The sequence below is a fragment of the Hipposideros armiger genome, unplaced genomic scaffold (assembly GCF_001890085.2).
Source record: "Hipposideros armiger isolate ML-2016 unplaced genomic scaffold, ASM189008v1 scaffold_309, whole genome shotgun sequence".
Classification (NCBI taxonomy): Eukaryota; Metazoa; Chordata; class Mammalia; order Chiroptera; family Hipposideridae; genus Hipposideros; species Hipposideros armiger.
The window spans coordinates 1,137,263-1,159,530 of record NW_017731659.1 but is presented as its reverse complement, the minus strand read 5'-3'; the positions used below and the strand labels follow the sequence as shown (position 1 = coordinate 1,159,530).

Here is a 22,268-nt window from a genome sequence, read left to right as displayed (position 1 = left end):
TTTCCTGTTGGAATCCTATTAAATATATGTTAGACCTCTTTCATTCTGTTAGTATGTGTCTCGTTGTTGGGGGTTTTTCCTCACATTTTCCACATTTTTATCTCTCTTTACTACATGCTGCATACTTTTTCACATCTCTTTTGTTGTTTTCTTCAGCTGTATCCAGTGTGTTTTACCCATCCATTGAGATTTGCATTTCAGTGCTTATTTCTAGAAGTTTTTTCAAATCTGTCTGCCCCATTTTTTTCTTGGTGCCTTTGTTTCCATATGTTTTCAATTCATTTTTTAAGTATCTTTAATGATTTGAGATACTATTTTCCAATTATATCATTTTTAAATTTCTTGTAAGGTCTAATCCTGTCATTTGTCTACTGCCTGTTACTCTTATTACATGGTTTCCTTGTATGTTTTATAATTTTGGAATGTGAGTTCATCTTTAGTAAGGTTTTCTGTGGAAATCTTTGCCATCGGGGCTAACAGTTTATTTCTCCAAAGAGTTTGTTTGTGCTTGGGGTTTTTTGGTGTGTTTTTATTTGCTTGCTTGCTTCTGCCAGCTGTTGCAGAGCTAAATCACTTGCTTGAAACATAATTTCTCAGTAGGAGTTTTCCATCCTATACAGGTAGAGTTCATTTAACCTCCAGGTAGAGTTTCTATTTACCATGCCAGTGAAGTCTCCATATGGTAACTGACCTCTATAGTACAGTCAGTGAGCGGGCAGCACACATTTTTATGTCCAGGTCAGAGAACAAGCCTCTCTTTCAAACTGTCAGAGTATTTCAAGTATGGGATAGTCCGATGAAATTGTAAATTTGTTTTACCTCTCATGAGAAATAGTAGCTTAAGCCACCATTAACATTCTTAAACACTTTGGAGTATAGATAAGCCTTGTTTGTTTGAGTCAAATAAGTTACTAGTCTTTTCACTGAAGCATTTCTTTTAAGTGTTTTCAGCATGCTTATTAAGGAACAGATCCAGGGATGATGCTTGTGTATTTGAAGACCACGTTCTAACAATAATCCACATCTTTTGCACCATCAAAGAGTTGAACCGTTATTTTTAACATACCAAATTATGAACCAATATAAATCAGCAATGTGTTTTGGGGGCTCCTATGTTATTGTATTCACCCATTTAATTGATTAGACAGTATCTTAAACCATCTTACCATAGATATATTTAGTGAAATTTATTACTTGCAGACTGATATAACTCATGAATTATTAAAAGCATCAACATATGGAACCTACTCTTTTCTCATTCCAAATTCTTTTAATATGGCTTATGTTGAGCCATTTAACTGGCTTCTGTCCATCCCACTGATGGAAGCGGCAGCCAGACGAGGGTTCTTATAAATGATTGGCTTCCCTTCCAAGCAAGAGGAGGATAAAATGTCAGCTTTTTCCTTTACTACCTGAAAAGCAATCAGGGACAACCCTTCCTGCTCTTCTTGACAGTAGTTTGGCTTTTATAGCAGCAGGGTGGGCATTTAGCCAAATGTGAATTTCAGTACGATAGAAAGAGAAAACTGAAGTCGCTAAACCTCAGATACTAACTGGAATTTTCAGAGAGGCTTTCAGATGGGCTTAACGTGTAAGCCTATAGTAAGCTAACTATTGCTCAGAAATTCCTGAACTGGAAGTTTTGATCCCTTCTTTCCTAGTGATGATCCGAGTAACCTGAGGTAACTTAGCAAATCTCTCTTTGCAACAGTTTGCTCATCTGGAGGACTGGGTTTAGGGATAATAATAGCTTCAGAAGAACATTGTAACAATTAGTACTGATTTCCAGTTATTAATCAAAGCCATTGAAAAGGACATTTTGGGCTTAAATCTGACTTCGAGACTATTTATTAGCTTGACCTTATGCTTTACTATCTCTTTGAAATTATTTTCTTTATCTGTAAAATGGGGGTATTATTTCACAGGATTATTATGAGATATTAATGAAATAATATATGTGGAAGCATTTTTAAATGGAATCGTGCTATAAAAAGTTAACTGTTGTTAATGTAAGGTTGTTAGTATAATGCTTTATCATATGGAAACATAAATTATAGAATTGGATGGAACCCTGGAAGAGAAAATTGAAATTTACAGGCGCCTACCCAGATAGGCTCTCTGTTTTGTGTTTTCTGTTGTTTAATCCTTACAACCCCAAGAATAGCATTCTGTTAGCTCCATTCTTACAGATGAAGAAAGTGATATTTATTTTCAAGCTCTACCACCCCATCATCCTATTTTATAAATGAGGATATGGAAGCCCAAAGAAGTGTAATGACTCATCTAACGCATAGATTCTCAGTTCATTATTCCATCTATTTTAATATACTGCCATACTTAATAATTGTTTTTATCTTGTACACAAACTTGACCCCCAAATTAAATAGAAAACACAATAGCACATAATTAGATTGACAATGCAACTATGGAAAGACATCTGTCCCTGGTTTTATGATGGATTAGACATGCTAAATGACCTTCCCAACTGAACACCTAAAATACTGATGAAGTATTTATTAAGTGATTTTAGCCTGTCGCTGAGCTGGCAAGAAAGTGTATTTGTTGACTCCCTAAACAAAGTGAAACTCGGTAACCCGGTAAGTAAGTGGGAACCAAAGCTTTTGCTGTGGAGACATTTCAGAGTTTGGTTACCTGATACCTGTATGAAGTAGGGGATGGGGTTGAAAGCCTGTGAGTTGGAGAATCTAACAAGAGCTTCCTGGATGAAGCTCTTTTAATTTCCAGGAAATTAAAAGACTGTATCTCCGGTGAAAAGGTAAAGAAAAGTAAGTCATCAGCCACCTTCACATGGTGTGTGGTCCAAATTCATACTGCAGTTGTGTTCCAAATAAACCTTACAAGGAGAATTCATTGAAAGCGGCCCTGAGTTGATAGCGACCAGCAGAAACAAACCCTCTCTTGAGAAACTGAGCTTCAATCCGGGTCTCAAATAATTCTTCCAAATAAAGTGTCTAAGGAAAATGAGCAGCTCACAGTTAAAAATCACAAAACCATAAAGAAACAAGGCAACATCATGAGTGAGAACCAGCAGAAACACACCTCCAAGAACTTCAAGTTATTAGATTAGATTATTAGATTTAAAGAAATTATTCCAAATACAAGCCAAAGAGATGGAAAATGTGAAGGAATTGTGGAGTGATGTGGAGAACAGAGGGCCAGGGTCCAACATATGTCTACTCAGAAATCCTGAAAAAGAGAGAGAGAAAAAGAAAAAGAGAGGTCTTAAACACATCTAGAGGGAAAAGGCTAATAATAGAAGTATTTGGCCTGCTCCTGTGACCCTGATTTAGTTTCTATGGCTCACCTCTTTGGATGTCAAAGTCCCAGTACCTGTTACTTCAGTACCCCCATATGTAGTTAGAGACATTCCAGCCCCACCATATAGAAAACTTACTGATGAACAAAGTACTGTAAATAAGTTGTAGGGATTCTAAGCTGATAATGTATTCTCTCCCTTATTGAGTCTGCAGCACTAAGGGGATTTCTGGCCTATGATTTTCTTCATCTTTCTCATGTCTGTTTAATGCGAAGTCAGTGAGATTTAGCCATCAGTGTTATCTTTGTTTGCAGAACAATCAGTTATTTTTTGTTGGTGGGATGAATTAAAGATGGAATGCAGCAGGTAGACTTCAGACTTGTCCTGAATCTTTTCTCTCTTGATTGAAGCAACTGCTTGAAGTCATCGCTAGGCCTCTGTAACTCTCCACTTTCCCGAAGCAGTGCTTGTCCAGAAGAGGGTTGTGCTGCAAGGAGTTGGGCTGCAGAAGTTTAATGGTTAAGGCAACATGGGCCATATTACTGATTGCCCCTTTCAAATCTCCCAGTAACCATTAACATAAATATCATCTCACCATTTTGGACAGGGGACACCACCCTTATGCACGTTAGTAATATGATGCTAATGCTTAACCCTTTCGTTGCTTTGTCTGCTTCAAAGACCTGGCTCCCTATCCATTGATAGGGAGTCCGTTTGAACCTAGAGGAGACATGAAGGGGTTAACTCCTTTTGGTTTTGCCCTTTGACCACTTCAGGATGAGAGGCATGATGAAATACTTTTCAAAGTCTTCAGTGGAAACACATCATGCATAATTGGAGCAAAAAAGAATAAATCAAAGCTTTTCCCCCCCCTTTTAGTCTGGTAATTCATAATTGAAACCACATTGAGGTAAGGGTTGATAACTTCAAAACAACCAAGAAAACTGCCCTTTCTATCAAGGTACGGATAGGTGAGGCGACTCATTACTGGGGCTCAAAAGCTTCTGTGTAGAAGGCCCGTCCTCTACTCTCGTCCTTTCTTCTCTGACTTCTCACTTTTCTACTCAGGCAAAATACCTTCATTTAAATCAGGTACTGGTTGACTCAAATACCTGCTTAAGTCTCTTCTTGTCCCGTGAAGTTATATCTACATAGTGACATTTAAAACATCTCTGATATGGCGAGTAATCGCAATTAAATTTTGAATCTCTTTTATTGAGTTCGGTTGGTTTAGGTTGCAAGAGTCCTTTAGTTGGGAATGGAATGTGGTTTTCTTCGCTCTTGATTTGATAACTGTCAAGTAGTTCCCACAAGAACATTTCAGAATGGTTAGCGAAGGTCATTTGCTCATCACCTTCCTCCACTCTGTATGGTAGGTAACTTGGGCTAGATGGTTTGGGGTAGGCTCATGTAGGGCTAACCATGACCTTTCAACTACAAGAAAGCAAAAGATTGCAGGAAGGGGCCAGACAACTTCCTCTGTGTGAGATTGCCGAAGGCACACCTAGTTTTTGAGTTTGAATCTCTTTTTCTGAAGGAGAAAGCCCCTCTGAACTGGTAGCTGACACTAAGCCTGGTCTCCCAAGGCCTTTCTTTCAGGCATCCTGAAATCTGAACCCGCAGCCCCCTCTTGCTAGATTGTCTGCTCACTCCTGGCTCGTTCACCAGAATAAGCAATACGAAAGACTTTCTAACGCTGGCATTGTGACCTAACAGTATTGTGACTATTATGGATTACTTTCACATGATTGCAGTTTAACAATCTGGATTTCTTACTGGAGATTTCATAATGAATATTAGTTGTAGGAGTGAGAAGCAATGGGTGGGCGGATGGGCGAGATGTGAACAAGGTATTTTGGCGAAGTGCCCGTACTCTGTCAGGATGACACGTACTCCTCTTGGTATCTCCTTCCATCTTGGAGTCAACAATTCCACGGAGTACATTTGAAAGTTGTATTGATAACCAAGAGTCCGAAGGAGCAGCTGCAATAGATGGGCCTTTTTCAGGGCTCAGTTGCTGGGTGCCTGGTTCCATGCCCTGTCTTGCCATGATGGAAATTTAATCAGGCCCCAGAGTTAATTGCCAGCATTGTTTGCTTTCTCCCTGGCAGAAGTCAGAGTCTTGAGTAAATTATGGAGGTTTAAATTTGCTTGATTTCCTGCAGAAAGTGAGGTCAAGAGGTCCCAGACTGTAGACACTCTCTTTGGTCAGTCAGCAGGGGGTCAGGTCTTAAAGGTATTTCAGAGGTGACTAAATGCCGTTTTGAAATGTCCTTCTCCGTATGTTTTTTTCTCTGGGGGTTAGTTTGTTGACCTTCCCCCAGTGGAGCAGAGAGCCTGTGTGAAGGCATACCCCCCAATTAAAGCTGCCTTTCTCCTCGCCTGCCGGCTCTGTGCTCCAAAGGCAAATGGGATTATGTGTGAGGAGGGAAAAAGCACTTGGCACAGAAGCTTCGGTGCAGGGCAGCATTTCCTACTTGTGACCTTTCAAAATAGATCAGAAAGGTAGCAACATTAATTTCTCAGGAAATACTTAGGAAAAGGAAGTTTCCAGAAACATCAACAAAAAGGTAATCATGTTGACTTAAAAAACAAAAACGTCTGTCATACAGGGCTTTTCATGATGTGGCTATAGCCTGCCTGAGTCCCTCTAATTCCTTTTCTCCCCGCTGCCTCCTCGCAGCTGCTGAAACCTGCTGGAATCTTCCCTGTCCTGTGAGCGAGCCTCAGCGCTGCTGCTCGGTTTGCCTTCCTGCTACTTTGGCCAGCATTCTCCTGCCTCTCCTTCCTCACCTCCTCCGGGGAGACGGAGGTGATCCCGTAGACCTTTACGTCCCCATAAGACTGTAACATCTTGTTTTAGTACTTGTTAGTTTCATTGTAATTTGTCCTCTTACCTGGCTATCTTCCCCACCAGATTAGGAACATTTTAAAGGGAAGGAATTTGTTCATCTTTGCAGCTTAGTATGTGTTCAGGAAACGTGAACTACATGAGTGAGTACCAGAAATAATATCGTCAGGAATGATTGCTGAGTGGCTAATACCATTGCCTTAGCAGGCAAGAAGAATACAAATTGGGGAGCGCTGGAAGTTTTTTGTTTGTTTTAAACGACCATGCGTGGAATTCTATGTTGAGCTCTTTGCTGAGTCCGATTGTGCGCAATCTCACTTGATCATCACCTAGGAGATAGACACCATCATGCTCCCTGTTTTACAGATGAGGAAAAGAACACTCACAGAAGTTGCTTTACCTGTCACGAAACTAGTAAATGGCAGGGCCCAGGTTCAGACTCTGTCAAATACCCTATATCCTACACTTCAGGAAACTTAGCAAAATAAGATTCTTGGTACGTACTTTAAAATGAATGACCTAAGTTGGAAATGATTTCAGAATTCATGGTGTCGCTTATTTGAATGGGCATCAGCTATTCGCATCCATACATAAAAGGGGCAGAAAGGCATGACCTGGACCATTTGGGTTTAACTTACTCCTCTTTAAGCAAGTTTGGATTGAGTAGCACCAGGCACTGTACTGAGCACTGGGTGTTACAACATTCACGGCGCCTGCTTTCATGGAGCTTTCAAGATAGTTAAAATCTAAAGAATAGGAAGGAAAAGAGAAAATCATAAATAAAAACAGTATATTTGGAGAAGAAGAAGTAGAGGTAGAGAAACCAGATAACCCAGGACCCTCAAGCATGATAAGGTAAAGGCAGAGCAGAAGAAGGATTTCATGTAGAATTCTTGGTGCTGGAAGCGACCTCACGATTGCTTAGGCTGCTCCCACCCAACTTTTGAGACATGCAGAAAGTAAAGCCCAGAGAAATGATCACTCCTACAAGGTCAGCTGTTGGCTATCATTTATTGAATGCTTGTACATATCAGGTACTTTACATATATTACCTATTTACTTTTATTAATAATCTCTGGGTTAAATAATAAAGAAGTGATAATAATTACTATGTCAAGTCATACCACCTAGAAAAGCAGTAGTAGTATTGTGATTTTATAGATATGGAAACTGAGGTGCAAGCGAGGTTAGTCCTTTGCCCGGGTCAGAGCGCTGGTAAGTGAAAGAGCCTGGACTCAGACTAAGGACTCGTGATTCCAAAACTGACTCCCAACATGCCGACTCGCTGCTTGAAGTCATTTCATCTGCCTGGTGGCATCCTACAATGAAGCATCGGCCCGTCTCATAGTGACTAATATGCTCAGTAGCTTCTGTGTTGCCTCCTTGTTCATCTCAACGTCTGTATTTCCTGGAGAAGTGCTGGCAAGATTTCACTCTTTGTTATGCTCCGTGACGTGCTGTGTCTCCCCAATAAGCGCCCTCCTCCGCTTCTCCAGTTTTCAAGCCCTATTTGGTATGCAAGTGAGTGATGTGGAAAAATTGAGCACCAAGATGAATTACTGTCTGCTTCTTACCCACCCATTTCTTCCCGAAGGGAGCTGACATACGGGATGAGACCAGATCTGCGGTTAGTTCTGCCTGGCAGGGCCTTGAAATCAGAGCCCTGGTGCCTTTCAGGGGATGCCTCAGTTTAAAGCCCAAGGGATTCGTTTTCTGAAACCATCCTCTGCACCTCGCAGGGAATTTTCCTCTCCTTTTAATGTCACAGAGGCATTCAAGTGTGTTGGCATTCCCTGCTGGTCCCGAAGAACAGACCTTATTTTGTTGGAATTTTTAATAGTTTTTCCTTCTGTGTTAGAGGTGTGTTTACCTTTTTAAGTTTATGTGCTCCTTTTGTGTCAGTTTTACATATTTGGTGTGTTTTTATTCCATGTACCCTCTGAAATCATAGTTGTGGAATGGGCCCTTGGTTATTGGTGCAGGTATGACATCAAGGATAAAGAACTTTCAGCGTTTTTGTCTCAGAGAAGAGCTAGAAATAATGAACTCTAGCATTCCCCACAGTTCCAGTTTCCAAAGTCTGTAAATGTGATGCTCACCCCATACTCGGAATAGGATGCTTAGGAAGGGCCGTGAACCACTACCTGGTGTTCCGTAGGCAGATGGCTTGGGCTCTTTCTCGCAGTGCTGTCACTTACAGGTGTGTAACCTGTAACAATATGCACCCTTCTTTTCTCTCTCCCTCCTTCCCTCCCTCCCTTCCTCCCTCCCTCCCTTCCTTCCTTCTCTCCCTCCCTCCCTTCTTCCTTCTGACTGGTAAAGCAAGTGATTAGACATCATTCACTGTTTTTAATTCTATAGTTTCATCATCTGTACAATGCTGTAAGGCTCAAATGTGATAATACATGGAAAGCATAGAGCCTAATAGTATGTGCTCAGTAAATCTTGACTGTTTCAGCATCATATTTTAAACTATTTTACACACTTCTTTTAAAAAATCTTTTTTGTTTCTTTTCCATTTAAATGGTGTTTTTGAAGCATAAGAGAGAATTGTATGGGAGGAGTAGATGAGTGGGTTGGGGTGGTGATGGCACAGAGACTGTTGGGGATTAACTGTGACTTAAGCACAGGATTGCTTACTGACTTCAGTTTCCATAAAAGTCAGGAAGATAGGAAGAATAAAATTTGGGGTAGGAAACTGAAAGGAGTTCCTACAAATGTAATCAGAGGCTAAGGTACAAATACGAGAATCCAGGCACCTCCCGAAGGCTACCGTTTCATGTCAAAGCGTGAGGTCACGGAAACAGAAGGCCAGCATTGAGAAGATAGCCTTCCCTAGTGTGTCTCTCGGTTGTGAAATCTCATTATGGCATGTTATGAACATTCGGGCTTTAATATCCTGATTACTAGGACTCCAGGAAAACCACTCCGTCTCCTTGAGTTCCCATCCCATGTGTATTCCATGTGTTTATGTACGTTTCCTGTCCCGCACAGTTACATCTGGCGAACAGCTGTTGTCATATACGTGCTGATGGGTGTCCATCAGTGATATGGATGAGGTTGACGGGGGACCTCGGGAACCCCAGAGTCTGAAAGACGCTAGGGAAGTGTAAGCAGCCAGAACAACAGATAGAGGACGATTCATGTTCATCAGCCTTCTGACAGAGATGAAGTTAGGTCCTTTTCACATGCTAACACATGAATGTGAAGGTAATTCATGCCACTGAATTGCACATCGCAAAATGGTTACGATAGCAAATTTCATGTTATGTTTTACCACGGTTTTTAACAATTATTCATAATATACCAAAAACCATTGTATACTTTAAAATGAGTGGATTGTATAGTATATGATGAATTATATCTCAATACAGCTGTTTTAAAATATAAGAATGTTTTCACAATCATTTTGTATTATCAAGACAAATATTTTGGCTTACATTGCTGCATTAAAAATTACTATTTTAATGTTAACAAAGAAATTGAATTTCCTTCATTACTTTTGAAACTTTATTTTGGAAAAATTTAAACTTGCAGAGCTGTAAGTTGCAAGGATTGTACAGTGAACTCATGTGCTCATCACCTAGATTCACACATTTTATGTATTTATATTTATTGAGCTCTTCATTTCCAGTATTCAGAAGTGACATGCTCTGATTGGACTGTGGTTTTTGTTTCATTGATTTGTTTTTGTTTGGGTTTTTTTTTAATTCAATGTGCTGATTACTTATTGGGCCCTTTGAATCTGAAAGTTTGTGTCTCTCATATCTTCTTTTCTGAGAACTTATTTAATTTCTTTGGAAGTTTCATTTCTTCCATAGCCTCTGTTTTCTTTTTCGGGAATCTCCTATTAGATGGATGTTGGACCGCCTGGATTTTCTCATCTTTTCTGCCCTGTTTTTCATCTGCCTTTTTGTTCACCAGATTGGAATATGTTATCATCTTTATCTTTCGTTCCTGCCTTTTACAAAATTTTAAGCTATCGTGTTTTTAATGCCCGAAAATTTTTTTCTGTTCTTTGATCTTTTAAAATGAAAATAGCAATTTATTCTTATTTCAAGGATGAAGAAAGAATCTTCTCACTCTGAGGATGTAATTTGTTGTTGATATTGTTTTAATTTCCTTCTGCTGCTTCTGTTGTCTCTGAGTTTCTGTTTTTCTGTTTGTTCATTTGGTTCCTGTTGTTCATGCTGAAGATGTTCTTGAAATGTCTGTGATTCTAGGATCTGTTTGTGATTAAGAGGGAAGCGCTAAGAACCTGGTCAGAACGCTGAGTCCTTTGTGTGAGGGCAAGCCTACTGCCGCAGAGCTTCAGTGGAAGAGGATGGAGTGGCCAGCGAGCCGCAGGGCTGCCAGTGTTTGGGGAACTGCAGGGGGAAGAGGCTGTAGGACTCATCGTTCAGAGCATAGATTTTCACCTGCATGTCCCTCTCAGCTCTGCTTGTGTGTCCGTGTCGGAGCTTCCGTTTCCTCAGAGAATAAACCTCCGTTGTCCAGCTTGGGTGGGGTGTCTGAGTGGGCAGACAGAGGGAAGGCTTGTGAGTCGGGGTCTCGCCCTGTTCATTTAAACATGTTTTAAACCAGTCCTCCTGTTGTCACCCCTACCCCTCCTCTTACCCTCAGGAGGCGCCCACTGAGCTGCGTTTGACCTGGGACCTGGTTGGCCCCCTCTTTGTGGGCACTTAGGTTCCAGCTCTCGCACTCCTTCTCTGTTGCCACTTCTCCAGCCCCCCTCAGCCTTTCAGAAACGTGTTAATACTGCTCATCAGCTGCTTTCTCTTCTCCCATTTCATTGTTATTGTAGATTTATATGTTATATTTATTAGCTGTCATTTTAGTGGGTTTGGGGAGGGAATAGAGATAAATGCATATGTTTAATCCGCCATGCTTAACTAGAAATCTGCTCTGTTTCCAATGGTGTCAGAGTCAAACTTAATTAAAGAGAACCAATACGAATTCTGAGGAGGGGAGGACTTTGAACAGTTACTTAGCTGTTGGGTTGGTCATGGTGAAAGCCACCAAACCTCCCGTGTTCGGGTTTATTGATGATGTTGGGAAAGAGATCAGCCCTGTTGTTACTAGATTCTTTTCTAACCCACACTAATCTGTTCTTTTGCAGAAGTGGGGTAGCGTGAGCAACCCACTCTTCCTCCCCCTGATCCCACCGCAGTCTCAAGGTTTCACTGCCATTGTCCTCACCTATGACCGAGTGGAGAGTCTCTTCCGGGTCATCACTGAAGTGTCCAAGGTGCCCAGTCTATCCAAGCTGCTCGTCGTCTGGAATAATCAGAACAAGAACCCTCCAGAAGGTAAGAAAAGTGGAGTGTAAGGAAAGGCCTGGCTTGAGCGTTAGTGTAAGTCTCAGCAGGATCCATTACGGATTGCCAGGTTATTTGCATCCTCTGTTTTAAATGAATTTTCCCGCTTTGTCAGCAGTAATACCATTTCTGAAACAGCATGAACCCAGTTTTCTCCAAAATTTAATTCTTGCTCTAGGGTGGCCCACTTAACTCCAAGCCCCATGGCCTGCTCAGTAGCCACAAGTGTTTGAGGGCTTAGGAACCAGGAGGATCAAAGGCCACCAGCCTCGGGAAAACAGATCTCAGCTTCCCTCAGCCCTCTCGGCTGATTTGTTTACATGAAAACTCAGTTTAAAAGGCATTAGTTTTCTCCTTGCTTATCTCTGCTCTGATACAGTGTTCTTCTTCAAAAACGAGGATGGCCTCACTTCTGATTGGGAACGTCAGCAAGACATGTCCTCTCTAGGCTTCGAATCAGCTCCTTAAGTGAGCAGTCGCTAGGGGCCCCCATTGGTTCACCCGCAATCACTTTGTTCCTTGCTGGGGCCACCCCTGCAATCGGCTGGCTGGCAGCTCGGGTCGAGGACTATTTGATTAATTGGATTTGTTTTTAATTCAGGGTGCATAGAGTATGTTCCACCTGCATTTAGTTTCTCATTCAGTCTGTCTATTACTGATCCTAATCCCAGGGACTTCAAAGCTCCTGCCCTTTATAGCCTATTAAAGCCAGGAAGTTTCTGATGGATTAGAGCAAGGAATGAGTTTGAAGTTTGTAATGTGCACCACTATCACCGATAAGGTCTAGTTTATTGCCTGACAGTAGTATCTGCACTTTTTATGGCTATTCCCTTTTAATTGGTTCTACTGAAGCCGGGGTAGTCAGCCCTGGAAACTACCAGGAGTAGATCTGTAGCCTAGGCTGGAAGAAGACCATATTTCTGTCTGGTGGGCCAATCAGAATTGGCCTCAAGAAAATCCTTTAGCTCCTCCTGAGACACTTAACATTTTTTACTCAGTGAGATTTTTTTTGTTCTTGGAGAGAATCATATACTTTCTTTTTAGATTGATGGAGCCACAGGGTTTAAGTAAATAAAACAGCATTTTAAAGGAAGGTCTGATATTATGCCCTGAAGCACACAGCTTTTTAAAAAATGATCTTTCTATCAACTATCTTTTTATAGCACGGTTTTTTTTCTTCTCAACATCTAGTTTTGTTTTGTTTGATGCTCAATAAAGGAGAAAGAAAGGGATAGAAGAAAAACGAAGGTGTTGGCGCGCCACCTAAGAAGGAGGGAGGAAAAGACTGACAGCAAGGAAGAGGCAGAGCAGAAAGGAGGTGTGAGGGGGCAGGGGAGGACCTCTCACCGCCCATTTGGATTCCTCAGCACCAGTGGCCTTCCTTTCCTGGAGTCAGGTGATGGGCAGCACGGCATTGCTGTAAAGGATGGGTGTGCCCCAGAGCAGCCTGTTAGGTCACTCATGCATTTGCTCCTGCTCCCCAAGCCCACCAGCTCTTAGAGAGGGCTGCTCGGCCTCCACCCTTCCCACCCCCTCTCCTGCCCAGAGGTAGCGCTGCAGCCTGGTACTAAAGCAAAGGTGGCTTCTCCTTAGAAGCCTTGGGTAGCCACTTTGGGCGTCAGGTGCAGAGTTGATTGTGAATTTGAGTAACTTCTTTTGGCCAAGCATTGTTGCAAACCGTGAGAAAAGAGAAATCTTTTTCTTCCTCCTTGTTCCAGGCTCCCGTGCCCAATGACATAACCGAATGCAATAGCACAATCCTAGGTTTTGGAGCAGGGTGCTCAGTTATCATTTTTGGTAGACCCTACTAAACTGTAGCGGTTAATTTTATGACTAAGAGTTTAGTTTATTTTTGAAACATTTTGGCTTTAGGGAGGAGGGAGAGCCCTCAACTGATGAGGCCCTAATTTTGACACATTTAGAGACTGGACCCACTTTTTCTCTAACCGTGGTTTTTAGGTCAGGGCTCCGGCTCTCGCGCTGTGGCTGTTTGGGGAGAACATGAACTATGTTTCATCTTCTGTGGGGTGTTTGTTCAGTTGGTAAATGGGGCTGTCAGCTCTGGCCCTCATGCCAGCAAAGTCATCTTATTTTTCATGTACGGCATTAGTAACATATATATTTTTTAAAAAGCAAGTCCAAGGCTTTGAAATATTAGAGGCCAAAGTGATGTTTTTCACTTTCTCTACATTTACTAAAATAAATATTGTGGTTAACATGTCTGCTGCTGGGAGGATTAGTGTAGGCAGAAATCCTTCCCCCGCCCCCCCCATTTTTTTTTCACTTTCCAACCCAACCAAATACTTTTTTCTTTTTGGTTACATTTAAGTCTAAGTTGTTGGGTTTGAAGTTTAAGTAAATACTTAGACTAGGCAGTAGAAATTTCCAATGAGCTTTCGTCACGTTCGTTTTGAGCTCTGTCAGAAAAAAAAAGACAAGACGCTGCCTTCTCCTCCCCAGGTCTTCAGTTTCCAAGCTTGATGGATATAGGAGTTATTTGCTGGGCCTCTGGCATCAGTCTGAAGGAAGCTGTCACACTGTCCGTCCCAGATGGGTTTACCTCAGCCTGCTTTTTGAACTGATTGCAGTGACCTCGGGAGCCCCCCAGCTTCAGCTTGGGACCTTCCTAGTTCTTAGTATGCAGGATGGTCAGCCCAGAAGGACACGCAGCAGCTCCCCTCTTTGTGAGCTGAATTCTGGGCCTGTGGGAATTCGGGTCATGGGGACCAGACGTACACCAAGCAGCCTGAGCGCTGCTGAAGTGAGCTCGAGGTTTGCACGGCAGTGACCGCATCATTTATTTTGTGGATCTGGGCTTGTGTGGGACAGCGATTGCCAGGCTGGTCATCTTCAGTCAACCTGAACATTTTGGGGTACCTTTGCCAAGTCGGAGAAAAATTCTCTTTGCTCACATCTCTCTTGGCATCCAACATGGAGAATACCATTAATCAGTACACATTAAAAAAAAAAAAAACACTCCTTAATACAAGGAGTTCTTTTTCTCTTTCATGCTGGACTGAAGCTTATAACTGAAATTATCTGGTCATTTGGCTCAACTGTCTGTGTTTCATAAATTTAACATGTTTGAAAATCCTACTTTTTAGACTTTTTTGTGTGAATGGAAGGTGACATTTCTATTTTGCCAACTACAAATGCTCAGGATGAGACACAAGATACAAGGGCACGCTGTTCCATTTAGAATGTAAAGGAGTAGGGCCAGCCGAGTGGCGCGATGGTTAAGAACTCGCTTGGGATGCCAGAGGGCCCCGGTTCGGATCCCACATATGAGGGCCAGTGACACTGCCCTCCACAGCTAAGATGCTGAACAACAGCTCAACCTGGAGCTGGGCTTCATGAGTCGCCGGCGACGGCGTGGGCTGCAGTCCCTGTGGCAGTGGATTGCCATGGGCTACCGTGTGTAGCCAGCAGCCAGCGTGAGCGGCCAGCAGCCGCAGTGAGCGGCCAGCAGCCGCAGTGAGCGGCCAGCAGCCGCAGTGAGCAGCTGTCCAGAAGCCGGCGACTGATCTGCCTCGCCAGAGAAGAGCGCAATGATGGTGCCAACTTGGGCCAGTGAAGCAACATCCTCCACAATTCCCCAAAAAAAATTTAAAAAAAAAAAAAAAAAAAAAGAATGTAAAGGAGTAAAGAAAAAGAGACCCCACCTGGGCTAAGCAATGGAATTAGAGCCTGAAGATTTCTAGCTATGGCACTGTTTCCTTCTGCATCCTAAGGGCTCACCCCATAGCCTTCTGTCTATACCTCTTCAAGCTGTCAGTAGAGAAGTGGAATTTGTAAGATTTTACAAGAATCCATTGGTGAAGATCATAATGACATGACGCTATTTAACTACGTATTGTATACCTTTTATATCCTAGGACTAGAAACTGTGCTAAGTGCTTTACACATATCAGCTCCAGTCCTTAGCACAAAGCTGCTATTATCACCATTTTACAAAAATGAAGCTCAGATTCGTTTAGTAATTTGCCTGAATCACAACACTGCACGTGGCGGAGCCAGCAATAAATATGGTCGCTCTGGATCCAGAGCTCATGCCCTTTGCACTAAGTGCATCTGTATCTGTTTAGATTACCATTTAGCAATAGGAAGATCATCACGCTTTGTCAGCTCTCAGATTTGGGAGTATGTAGAAGAGCTAGGTTCTTGTCAGGGACTCAAAGAGAGACAGAAAAGTAAATCCATTCTTTTGAAAATACTAATGGAAAAGGGAAAAAAGAAAAAAAAACTCTTCTTTCTCACCTATATTTTTGTTTCCTACCTCATGCCTCTGTCCTGATTTTTTTAATAGAATCAAAATCCAATTTCAGAATTACCTGCTTTAGGGCAGAGAGTAATTATAATGCTTATTCTTTGATTGCTGCCCCCTTACCCCTGCCCTCCACAGAAGGGATGCGAAAGCCTGAGAGAATGGTAGTTGACTTTCTTGGAGGCCTATTTTATTTAAAAATGTGAAAGTGAGAGACTGGGAATTCTACTTAGAGTCCTGTCTTATAGTAATGATAGACAGCTGGCCATTGAGACGGAGACTCCTTTTGTCAAAGCTGACTTTTGGCTACCCCGGCCTAATTCAGAACAGGGGAAATTAACCAGCTCCCAGAAAAGCCATGATTCATTCTACATTTCCATCTACACCCCACATCAACCTCTTTGGCCCTCATCATTCTCTGAAACTTCCCCATCAAAGACCGTACAGGGGCAGGTTAGTTCTTCATGGACGTTGTCCCATGTAATTCTTTAGGTATTTGTAGGCAGAGATTGTGGAAAGTTGTCTGGGTTGAGCATGCTGTGCTCACTGGCCCAGGGAAAGTTCAGGTCTCATCCACGGCACAGGAATGTTTACATTTAACCAGAGCAGCCAGCCCTTTTCTACACGTATTGCCAAAAGAGGAGCTGTTTGTAACTTGGTGAAGTGACCTCGGCAGAAGTTCCGTTCTTTTGTTTCATTACTGCGCTAGAGTTTCTCAGTTCTAGAAATGGCCGGGATTTTGTTGACCTAACAGTGGACATGGAAGGTACCAGCTGGAGACACGCCACAGGATTGTCAGATAACGTACCACCTTGCAACCACCACCTAAGGTTCAAAAAAGTCTTTTGATTCTGTAAATAGATGCAAACTTTCATGGTAAAGCACAGCTGCCATTTAGTGAGTGTCCCTTCTCAGTCACTCATGGAAAGGGGGTGTTATGGCTCCATCTTTATAGTCGGAGAAACAGACTAAGATCACTTGGCAAGAAAGGGGGTACACCTGGATGTGAAGCTGTTCCCAAAGTCCGCTTTCTGTGATACGTAACTGCCTGATCTTAGGACCTTGGGCATCTTGTTCGGTCTCTCATGTGATGTCAAGTAGAAATATGACCTAAGTTAGTACATTTCAGCAAAAGGGCTCATTGTGTTGCTGAAGCATTTCATTCCATCTTAAGACAGTTTACACCATCAGAAAACTCTTACCTATTTTGAGTCGAAGTCAGTTTTCCTATAACTTTGACCCAGTCATTGCTCGTGGCTCTGACTTTGAGGCCATGGAGAACAATCTCCTTTTCATCTGTTAACCTGATAGCCCTAGTGTGTCAGTCAAGGTCCAGGTAGGAGGCAGAAACCATACAGTGACTTGAACAGGAAAAAGTTTAATGTAAAAATTATTAGCTAGTAACAGGAGATTGGTACTAAGGGGTAAAAACAACTCTAAAGATTATAGGAAATGAATTTGGGAAAGCCCCTTCTCCCACTAGGTGTGAGATTCACGCCTTGCTGGAGAGTGTGATTGTGGCCCACTGCGTGCATGAAGTTTGCTGAGGTGCCACAGGCCACGTCTGGCCAGCAAGAAACCAGCTGTCTCCTTGGGTACCCATGGAATGCAACAGGAGGCTGCCTAGGAGGTGTTACTGAACTTTCTGGAAAACTGAGGGCTTCCGTGGCGCTCACTCGGAACCACCTACAGGCAGAACCTCAGCTGAGTTGCCCTTGAGGGCTTCCGTAGAACTCGCTGGGAAGCTGCCCCTGGGGGTGCCACTTAAACTCGTTGGAGGTAAATGCCGCTGTCTGCCTACCTGCTGGCCAAGAACTGAGGGAGCAAGGAGTAATAAGAGCACCCCAAAACCAGGAAGGAAAGCCCCCTTCCTCCACAAGTGTCCCTCCAGCTCCCTCCACTGACAAAGCTTAGCACAGTGCCAGCTGGCACAGGGAAATGTTGACAGGTGCAGTTCCAGGATCTCGAGCAGTGATGAAGGGTGAAAGCGAAGCAGAGCAGCAATAAATTGACGACTTGCCCATTTCGTTTCTTCAAGCGTTCTGTAGACATCCTGGACTCTACCCGCACTATCCTCATAACTCCTCCCAAACTATTTTCCAGTTTGTTGGTACTTTTCCCATATTGGGTCTGTGAAGTGGAATTTATTTTCATAATAATACTAAGTCACCCCCCTTTCACACTCTTTTATTCTTTCGCAAGTGGGCATTGGAGTTTTCCAGAGGCTATGTGACATGGGATGACATCATCACCCTAATGGCTCATGGAATATTGTATGCTTGTGTATTCTTGTGTTTTATAATTTCCTCAGTTTTAATCTCTAATACCACAAATAGTGTGTGAGTGTGTGTGTCCACATAAACAAACCTCTTTGGGGTTCTCAACAATTTTTAAGAGTACAAAGGAACCCTGACACCAAAAAGTTTGAGAGCCACTGGTCTAGTAGGTAGAGCTATAGCCTCCTTTATTTTAGACGTTACAGTTAATTCTTGTTTTATAAGGATTTGGACAGATGTATGACGGGTTTTATTTACCTGGAGTGGGAAGCAAACAAGAATAAGGATGATGATTGCTGGAGAAAATTATTGAACTTGATTGTTTTGTTCCTGATCTAGAGAAACATGAGCTTTTCAAGCTGCAATAGATGGCACAGGTTCTATTTGCTCTTTGATGCTAAACAGACTTCGATTCAAACATTAACCTTATCATTTATTAGCTCTCTCCAGCCAAGTTTCTTTAACCTCTCTGAGCCTTGGAAATACTACATTGTAAATAATTTCTGCCCCATCGGGTTGTCAGGAGGCTTGAATGGCGTTGCAGCTCTAAAGTGTCAGGCATACACAGGGTGCTTAATACAGGCCCTTCTCTGTCCCTGCTTATTTTTACCCTGAGAAGAAGGGATTTGCCCAGGATCCCAGAGATAAGGCAGAACTGAGATCCCCAGTCTCTCAGTCCTGTGCCCATCCATTTAGTCCAAAGATATGTATTGATTATGTAGGTTAGTGCCAAGAAAGAAACTATAACTATTGTTGTTAATTAGAAGACAGTGGCCCGTAGGATCATCTTTGGTCTCTGGTTCAGTCCTTTCCTAAACGTGCTTCTTTTGGAGTTGACCACTTTGCTAGGCTGTGTAGCTTATTTAAGACTGAATGCCTTCCTTCATCCCAGGGCCTCACTGGCACGGGCTTCTTCCAAGATGCCGGTCATTTCCTGACAATGGGGTACATGGGTTTATTATAACACACACTGTAGATGTTTTATCTGCAATCAGCAAAGACCACCTTTTTCCCTCCAACTTTCCCTCTGTCATACTTCTCTTCAGGATGGTGACTTTGGAGTGGCCACGGGCATTTGGGGGCTTTAAGACCCACAAAAACTAGATTGTCCCAGAATTACGTGATGAACTTTTTGGAAGCAATATAATAGCTGAATTTCCTATTCTCATTTGACAAATGGTGTGTGAAGAACAAACTGCCCTCTGTGAAGAACCTTGAGGTCTCTAGACATGGGTACTGTACCAAAGAAGTATTAATTTCATGCTATGCTAAATGCAGCATTTTAAAATAAGGAACCTGCGGTTGGATTGCTTCAATCATTTCAAAGTAGAATAGGGAAAATGTAAGGCAAGTCATGGATTGGTGTTTCTTTACTGTACTAGAAAATCCCACATAATTGGGCCTAGAAATTTGATAGTTACCCTGCAAATTGGACATGATGAGAAACCAAACCCTGTAAATCATGGGGGAGGGGCTGTCGAGTGGATAAAGTGCTAAGTTAGGGAAGCTATACCCATTCAGAGAGACATTGCTGTGAGGGGAAGATTTTAGCAGCCTTGATAGCTGTTTGTGATTGCTTTTTGGAGGTGGGCACATTGGGGCAGCCATCTTCAGCACATGCATTGTATTTCCTAGCAGAGCTGCAGGCAGGTGTTGATGTGGGCTGCACCTATCTGGAAGTACGCTGTCGAGGTGGTCGAGTTCTGATATTAAAACCATGGGCCTGAGCACGAGGCAGCGCACACTTGGTTTCTCTTCTTGTCATTGTGATCTTGGCCGTTTGCCTTCTCTGTCTCTCAGTTGTGAGTCGAAGCCAATTTGCACATTCTGGTTAAGACAGTATTGAGAATTAGTAGTGTTGTAAGGACTTCGAGAGGCTAGACATAGTTATAATGTTATAATATTAAGTATTATAAAACTGCATTTGTAAGAATTTCCCTTGCACACTTATATGTGGGGATTTAATTGATTCTTCCATCTCATTTGTGATGCGATGCTTTCACCACTTTGTTGGAGGAGTAAATACCTTGTTTTGTTTTTTTTTCTTTTCCCAGAGTCTCTCTGGCCCAAAATCCGGGTTCCGTTAAAAGTTGTGAGGACGGCAGAAAACAAGTTGAGTAACCGTTTCTTCCCTTATGACGAAATCGAGACGGAGGCCGTCCTTGCTATTGATGATGATATCATTATGCTGACCTCTGATGAGCTGCAGTTTGGTTATGAGGTAAAGAGGCTTTGAACAGCATCTCTACATATTTAACATTTGTTGTCTTTTATTGCTTGTTTTTACTAATGAAGAGTACTATGTTTCACTCTTGAAAGTCATAATTTTAAAATTCGAGCAGAATCCAAAAGCTGTGCATAGGGGTGTGGGTTATGAAGCGGTTCTTTAAAACTTTGGGGAAACCCTGTTCCAAAATGACAGCTGTGCCCTCCACTAGTTTTGGGAACTCCCAAGGAGAGTCCCAGGGGACAATTTCAAAAGAGCGTCTATAGCATGTAACAAGCACTTAATTGATGCCTCCTTTTGAATAGCACTTCCCTGATTCAAGCAGCTGGGCACCGCAACAATAAAAACATCAGTAAGTGAAGAAGCTGGCGACACTGACAAACAGAAAGCAGACCCTGTTGATGGCTTGCTTTCTGAGTTTTAAGTGGAGAGGCTGGCTGCCTGTCTTTAGGGAGAAACATTCTCTATCACTGTTCATTCTGCGGCTGATGGATTAGTCCGGGTTCAAGGGTTAAGTATGGAGACCAGTAAAGGTCTCCCCAGGGGAAAGTGCCAGAGCTGAGGCCTGGTGAAAAGCAATAGGAATTGATGAGCTCTGTCAGGGAGGATGTGCGTGAGATGCATGATGGCTGCAGGGGTGTACTGGTGGTATCAGACCCAAGCAAAACAGAGTGTATAAATCAATTAGCTACAGCTGGCACAGGGGAAAGTGGTGAAATTTATCCCCAGCAGTTATCCTGCCTTTGGGAGAAAGGTAACCATCTTCTTTAGTTGACTCAGGATTTGTTGAATTTGAGGTTCTAAATCATGAAATTTTATTAAACGAAGCCATATTTGATGCAGATATTTATTCTAGAAGTTTATTTTCTAACCCTTAAATTAAAAGTGGACTTTAAGGGGGAGAAATAGGAATCCCCCGCTACCACCAAAAATGAAAAGCTCAAGTTTTCCAAGGGTTTTTTGTTTTTTTGTTTTTTTCTCAAATACGTATGTTTGGGTGTAAATGAAATTGTTGTGAAATAGGCTGGTGTATGATACCCTGGTTGATGCTGTTAGTGTCCAGTGAAAGGCATGAGGGTAGCTAATTAAACATACATTCATCTTTTTGGATTTGATTTCAGTCATAGAGACGTCTTTTACATCAGCACACCTACGGTGCTGGATGACTTTTAGTATACTCCCGTTCCCAGTTTTTAAAAGAGTAAATTGCCTACTTGTTTCTCTAGCCAACTTATGGCAAAAAGATCAGTTTTTTCTGCCAGTGTTTTCTCTGTTCATTGCCCAGAATGGCTTCAAACTGTACCCGTGTGTTTATTTTTGTGGAAAAGGGGACATTCGGAGTGATAGAGCCAAGCCCGAGTGCCGGCTCTTCTTGCAGAGTCTCAGCTCTGGCATCACAAAGCAGGGGTGGGGCTGCGAGGCAGTAGCTCACGAACCAGCAGGCTCCCCCTTGGGCTGCTCCGCATCCATACACGCCCTTCTGCGCAGATTCGAACCTCACACAGCAAAAGGAGCAACTTTATTCTTCCACTAAGAAGATGCAGCCATCCTTTTATACAAATAAAGGTCTCTCATTCTTTCCCCCAAAAGGGGAGACACATCGTCCCAGTGGTCATAATATCTGCCTCTGGGTACTTATTAATTCCTTCTTTAACGTAGTCACAATTCTGCTTGAATATTCTGTCAAGTAGAATTTATTCACTTCTGAATAAATTGTAGACACATGGTCAAGTAAGCACATGTCACCCTATTCCTGGAGAAAGAAGACAGACTGGCTCAGAACCTCAGGAGTTGAGGAATGTCCCAGCAGTGAGTTCCCGTAGGTGTTTTCCTCCCTTCTTCCCTCCCTCCTTCCTTTCTGTCTTTCGACCCAGTGCTGGAGCAAGATATAATACTTATAGGCACAGATAAAACCCAACGAACAACAACAACAACAAAAAGCCCGAAAAGCCCACTTTCTTTTGCCAAAGACTAGAAAGAGGGCAGCCCTTGCAGATGGAACCCTTTTGACTATACCCACTCTACACCAGGCAAACACCATGAAAGAAGCCACAC

At 42.5% G+C, this 22,268-nt stretch overlaps 1 protein-coding gene across 1 annotated transcript in view; it reads left to right on the top strand.

Moving 5' to 3' along the window:
• EXT2 (exostosin glycosyltransferase 2) overlaps positions 1 to 22,268 on the top strand; it is a 121,331-nt gene that overhangs the window by 67,349 nt on the left and 31,714 nt on the right. The window contains exons 8-9 of the mRNA XM_019659978.1: positions 11,248 to 11,437; positions 20,041 to 20,207. Of these exons, the coding sequence (XP_019515523.1) occupies positions 11,248 to 11,437; positions 20,041 to 20,207 (357 nt within the window). The remainder of the gene's footprint in view (positions 1 to 11,247; positions 11,438 to 20,040; positions 20,208 to 22,268) is intronic.